Source organism: Trichomonas vaginalis (genome assembly GCF_026262505.1).
Source record: "Trichomonas vaginalis G3 chromosome Unknown ctg_39, whole genome shotgun sequence".
Classification (NCBI taxonomy): domain Eukaryota; phylum Parabasalia; order Trichomonadida; family Trichomonadidae; genus Trichomonas; species Trichomonas vaginalis.
In genome coordinates, this window is record NW_026529127.1 from 1 (window position 1) to 7,124 (window position 7,124).

Consider the following 7,124-nt stretch of genomic DNA (forward strand, 5'->3'; position numbering starts at 1 on the left):
TCAAAAATAAGTCATTATTGAATAACCTGTGTTGTTGTCAAAATGTCATGAGTTAAATGACCTGGTAACATGGTAGCACCTTCAGTTCTTCAAAAATAATTCATAACTGCCTTCCTCCTGTGTTGTTGTCAAAATGTCATGTTGTCACACTTTTTCAGAGAAGTTAAATGACCTGGTAGCACATGGTAACATGGTAGCACCTTCAGTTCTTCAAAAATAATTCATAACTGCCTTCCTCCTGTTTGTTGTCAAAATGTCATGTTGTCACACTTTTTCAGAGAAGTTAAATGACCTGGTAGCACATGGTAACATGGTAGCACCTTCAGTTCTTCAAAAATAAGTCATTATTGAATAACCTGTGTTGTTGTCAAAATGTCATGAGTTAAATGACCTGGTAACATGGTAGCACCTTCAGTTCTTCAAAAATAATTCATAACTGCCTTCCTCCTGTGTTGTTGTCAAAATGTCATGTTGTCACACTTTTTCAGAGAAGTTAAATGACCTGGTAGCACATGGTAACATGGTAGCACCTTCAGTTCTTTCAAAAATAAGTCATTATTGAATAACCTGTGTTGTTGTCAAAATGTCATGAGTTAAATGACCTGGTAACATGGTAGCACCTTCAGTTCTTCAAAAATAATTCATAACTGCCTTCCTCCTGTGTTGTTGTCAAAATGTCATGTTGTCACACTTTTTCAGAGAAGTTAAATGACCTGGTAGCACATGGTAACATGGTAGCACCTTCAGTTCTTCAAAAATAATTCATAACTGCCTTCCTCCTGTGTTGTTGTCAAAATGTCATGTTGTCACACTTTTTCAGAGAAGTTAAATGACCTGGTAGCACATGGTAACATGGTAGCACCTTCAGTTCTTCAAAAATAATTCATAACTGCCTTCCTCCTGTGTTGTTGTCAAAATGTCATGTTGTCACACTTTTTCAGAGAAGTTAAATGACCTGGTAGCACATGGTAACATGGTAGCACCTTCAGTTCTTCAAAAATAAGTCATTATTGAATAACCTGTGTTGTTGTCAAAATGTCATGAGTTAAATGACCTGGTAACATGGTAGCACCTTCAGTTCTTCAAAAATAATTCATAACTGCCTTCCTCCTGTGTGTTGTCAAAATGTCATGTTGTCACACTTTTTCAGAGAAGTTAAATGACCTGGTAGCACATGGTAACATGGTAGCACCTTCAGTTCTTCAAAAATAAGTCATTATTGAATAACCTGTGTTGTTGTCAAAATGTCATGAGTTAAATGACCTGGTAACATGGTAGCACCTTCAGTTCTTCAAAAATAATTCATAACTGCCTTCCTCCTGTGTTGTTGTCAAAATGTCATGTTGTCACACTTTTTCAGAGAAGTTAAATGACCTGGTAGCACATGGTAACATGGTAGCACCTTCAGTTCTTCAAAAATAAGTCATTATTGAATAACCTGTGTTGTTGTCAAAATGTCATGAGTTAAATGACCTGGTAACATGGTAGCACCTTCAGTTCTTCAAAAATAATTCATAACTGCCTTCCTCCTGTGTTGTTGTCAAAATGTCATGTTGTCACACTTTTTCAGAGAAGTTAAATGACCTGGTAGCACATGGTAACATGGTAGCACCTTCAGTTCTTCAAAATAAGTCATTATTGAATAACCTGTAAACATTAACGTAAACATTTATTTCTGCAGTTCATTCATTACTTCATTACCTAATTAATTACAAACATAAAATATATTTAGTTCATTCAATGAACGCGGTAAGCCTGCAAAGTAGGCTCAAGCACATTCAATAAATGCGGTACCATGCGAATACAGTCATAAATGGTGGCATATAATCTTTACCCAAGCCTGTTGGATTTGTTGTGAAAGTATGTGAATGATCTCCTCCTGGTTCAGTTGGTCGAAAAGTCTTTTTTGCTGAATGGTTATAATCTGGAGATAAAACGTCATTGCCAGCATAATATTCTGAGTTGTATAATGGATGGTCTCTTAATGAGTGACTATGGTCACCAGAAAAGTTTGTAGTTCCTGTATGAGTGTGCGGTGGAAGATTTGCTTCAGTAATTTTCTTCGAACCTCCTGTTTGCTTTGAAGAGTTCGCACAATAGAGGAATTTATCTACAATCTGTTCCCACATACCGAAACCTAAAACTTCTGAAGGATTTGTTGAGTTCATTGACGTATAAATAGAACCAATGGGGTAAATCATCTCAAGAATTGTATTTAATCCATTATGAATATTGAATTTATTATATAATATTGAATTTGGGTGAGTATTTAAAACTGGTCTTGTTATCAATATTAACGTATTATTTTTGAAAATTGCTTTTCTAACATCTTGAAATTTTGTGATTTCAGACCAGTTTCTTCCATCACTACTGATATTTACTAAATCACCACATCCTAAAGCAATGAAATACCCATCAATATAAAATAAATTTGTAAATCTATAATTTTGAGTAAATTTTGGAGTGAATGAATAAACCAATTCCCAATTTGATAAATCCTGTGATAAATAAATATGTCTGTTATAACTTACAGGATATGAATAGACCATTTCACCTGAAACGAGAACATAAACATTTGATCCATAACATAAAGCTTCAATGTCTCCATCAGCTTGAAAAATTTGTTCAAATTGACCTTGTGATATTGAAGATGATCTATAAATTTTATCATTTTGTAGGATAAAATACATGTTGTTAATGTAATACCACTTACTTGTATAATCAATTTTCAAATCTGATGACATCATACTAAACATATAATAATTTATCCCATCCTCACTAATGAAAATTTGATTGACTTCATAAATTAGTACCCATTTATTATTAACACATCTAATAGGATTATTTGGATATTTAAATTTAGCATCTTGATTTAAATTACATTTGAACCATTGGATACAATCGAATGAATAACAAGGCAAAAATCATCTTCAACCGTTATCATTCCCATAAATTTACCGTTATTATATTCAACATATAAAATTATTGGATTAATGATTGGCTTTCGTGTATCAGGATTCAAAACAGATGGAGTAAATGATTCATAGTTTTTAAAATCATTTGTTTTAAAATAATAAAGCACTCCATCTGTATAAAATAAATACATGGTCACTCCATCGAAACATATCCATTCAAAAGAATCTATATCAAAGGTTTTATCTGATGATTTCATAAAATTTAAAAATGGTGGAGTAAAATAGACCTCTGATTGTTTTATTTCTTCATTAACAAATGATATATTAGCTTTCTTCATTAACTCACTATCCACATATTCCTTATCTGCTTTCTTATTTAACTCATCGTTAACATATTCCTTATCCGCTTTAAGGTCTAAACATCCTGAAACCCATCCTGTATCGGCTTTAGTTTTTAAAATCTTTGATGTCCATTCATGATACCATTCAACCCTTTCTTTAATTTCATTATCTTTTTCATCAACATAAACCAAATTTGCCTTCTTCATTAACTCACTATCCACGTATTCCTTATCTGCTTTCTTCATTATGTCATTTAGGAAACCTTCTATGAATTCCTCATTTAAATTAAATCTTCCAATCTTCAAAACTTTAGGAAATGCATTTAATGCGTAATATCTCTGTTCTTCTGGTGGAATTGATGTTATATCATCCGTTATACCTTTAATTTTTGAATTCATAAATAAAATTTCTTTTATATTTGATATCACTGCACCTCCTTTGCAAACGAATTCGAAATGGTCATTTTTCAATACTATCTCTAAATCTCCATATTTCAACCTTTGCGTTTGTTCTGCCGTCTTTGAATTATATGCATATATGGCGTATGTAATGGTCTGAGGACCTGGGTGTTTTGTGCCTTAAGTTGTTGTGGTTGCTGTTGTTTAATCATTTATTATGATTTAAAAATAAATATTTAATCTGTTATCTCATCAGCTATTTTTTCTATTTGAAATTGCCATAATATTTCATTCATGAATTCTAAATCACAATCAAATAGGTCAGTTACTCTAAATTTAATATTTGATAAATCTTTTGAATGAAGAATAAATGAATTCCCAGATAATTGAAACGGATATGATAAAGAAAATGTGTTTAAGTTGATGGATAAAATGTTTTGTATTGATGGGTAAGAGTTAGGGTCTAATGTTTGATGTGAAAATCTCATTGGGGTATTAACTTTATCACATTTGATTAAAATGAAATTGGAACCAGTGTCAGAATACAAAACATCCCCAACATCTTTTTCAAAATTTAATATCCCCAACAATGAACGAAGATGAGGAGTACAAAATTTAATTTTCGGGAATTTAATAAGGTTATTTATTTCATCAAGTTCAAAAAGTTTATCAGGTTTTGATTTAAAATTTTCTTCATACCATATGATAAATGATTCATTTAAATAACTTAAAATCATGTTAATATCCCATTTCGTTATCACATTATTTATATACATATCATACGTTTTTTCATGGTCATCTTTAATAAATGATATATAATCTGAAGGGTCTAAAAGAATGGGATTAAATTTACCACTCACAGAAACGAGAGTAACATTATAAATTCCGCTAACTGTTAAATTTAATTCACAGTTATTATTCGAAATAATATTGATAATTGACATTTTTATTACGATTAAAAATATGGTAAAGCGTTATTTTCCAGTGATAAATAAAACTAGAATAAGATTACCTCAAGAATTCATAAATTCAACGAATAAGAAATTCATTCATGTTATAAATTTTAGTGTTTTCAGAAAATATGAGTCAATGTCATATTCATCAACAGGTTATATTTCACTTCATTCAAATTTAGTTCAATCAAACCCATATAATGACCATTTCATAAGATTTTCAGATGGTATTAAAAATGTAATTGATAGATTAAAATATGAACAGATTGACAATATCGAATTTTTGGAATTTTGGTTTAAATATCCCGATGGAAAAAAGATTGAAGTTAAAGATAAAGCTGATACTATAACAAAAACAATTACAATGACCGATCCGGATAGTGGGGAACAAAAAGAAATAAAACAAACGATAGAAACTGGTGAAAGGTCAATTATTATTGATTATGATTCAAAGGATTATTATTCGATAATGTTAATGCTTGAATATTAAATAGCCTTAACAAAGAATTTTTCAAGTGATATTTTATATTCATCAACTATTTTATTATAAATATCATTATATGTTAAATGAAGTTCAGTTGTTGTTCCGTTCTTTGATATCTTAATTGTGCTAATATCCTTTATAGGATTTATTTTTGCAACTGTTCCGCAGCATGAAACCTCATCATCTATGAAAAATTGAATCTTAACGTCTGAATCTTGAACATCACAAAGAATGGCGATAATGTGAATTAATGATTCATAAGGTAAAATAATTAAACCTGATTGGTCAATTAAATTTATTATTGAATCATAATTATTAATTATTATATCACGGTAAATTTTCATTAATTCAGAATTAATGTCTATTTTATATGGCGCATTGCGACTGGAATCGTAGATTCCTGGGTTCTCGATGTTTGATGAAAGAGGTGGGGGGTATGTTGGATAAGTGGGAATTTCAACAGGTTCTTTACCGGGTTCAGATAAAATGATTGGGTCTCCATCTTCTTTATTTTGCTCCTCCTCCTTTTTCGGTAAGTCACGAGTTAATTCAGGGCTAACATTAACTTTAACATTTTGAATAATTCGTGATTTATCATCATTTACGTTATAACCAACCGTAATCTCTGCTTTTGCGTTTAGTGTTCTTTTGACTTGTGAAACGTCTTCTCATTTATAATTGAATAAAAAAAGAAAAATATATTTAAAGTTTTATTTAGTTGTTACGGTAATATCCCAAGGTTCATCATTGTTTGCTTATACTTTCTTTGTAACTGCACCAATTATGTTATTGATATTGCTTTGAGTTTCTTCCAGTCTTATTTTATCATTTACAATATCTTTAATCATTTCATTACATGCATTCTTAAAACCATCTGATTTTTCTAATTTACGTCTATCACTTTCTTTAATTAAATCAAAGTTATAACCTTGTTGAGAATAAAGTGGTTTCTTTATCAATTCCTTGAACGCTTCTGAAAGTGAAGATGAAGAAATTCTTGCCACTTGAATTGGTTTAAATTCTGCTTTCATTGCTTCTTTCTGTTCATTGAACACTGGATCGAATAAAGCAACTTTAAAGAATTTCTTAGCTGGAATTTCAGGTCTAAATTTGCATATTGACCATCAAACTGATTAACATATCGTGGTAATCCATCCGGTCCCTCTTCAATAGCATTTAATTCTTCATTGAAATAAGAATATGGATTATGACGGTATGAATTAATTGGACCATTTCACCTTCTCCAATGTATTGTTTAACAGCTTTTCCATTTTCATCAAATTGCATAGGATAACGTTCATTATATGCTTTACGTTTAGGATAATCATACATAGTTAATTTATAACCATTTATGACTTTAATATTACCTTGACCATCAGTAACGAAAACTTCATTTATACCATCAGGTTTTCCATTTGGACCCGTAATGTCTGCTTCGTGTGCTTCCCAATTTGGTCCATGACGTTTGGCATATGCTTGAGCTTCTGGTAATGTTAAAACGTTTCTCATTTGTTTAACATCCTTTTGAAGACCGGCAACAATGTGGACTAATTCTTTCATTCCGTCTGGAACTTTCATAGTTCTATTATATGCACCCTTTTTGTTTGTCCCTTGTTTTAATGGAACCTGTAGAAGATTTGCTATTTCTGTCATGTTTAATTATAAATAAAAAATAAAAATTAATTATAAAAAGTTAATCAAATTTAAAACCTTTATTTAAATCAACTATTATTTTTCCATGTTCACCTAATTGCTGATATTGTGTGTAAAGTTCATTAATGCTCATTGGTAAATTCACTTGATAAAGCATAACGTTCAACTGTTGACGACTAAACCACTGAAAATGAAAAGGGTTGATAGATTTGATTTAATGTTTGTGCTTAATGCTTTGAAGTATTGAACAGCCATGAAGAATGAACACTGAATGTGTCGACATTGAGTTAATAACTGATTAAAATATGATTTCTCATTTGTTATTAGTTTTGATTTCACGGCATCATCTAGAAAAATAGTGAATGCAAAAATTCTCTAT

The 7,124-nt window shown here is 30.7% G+C and overlaps 1 pseudogene across 1 annotated transcript, besides 1 other annotated feature; it reads right to left on the reverse strand.

The window, feature by feature from the left end:
- The first annotated feature begins 1,777 nt into the window (after nt 1-1,777).
- Nucleotides 1,778-7,124: part of a mobile genetic element that runs on past the window's edge.
- On the reverse strand, nt 6,093-6,745 carry TVAGG3_1065050 (annotated as a pseudogene). Its single transcript has one exon. A coding segment is annotated over exon 1 (653 nt).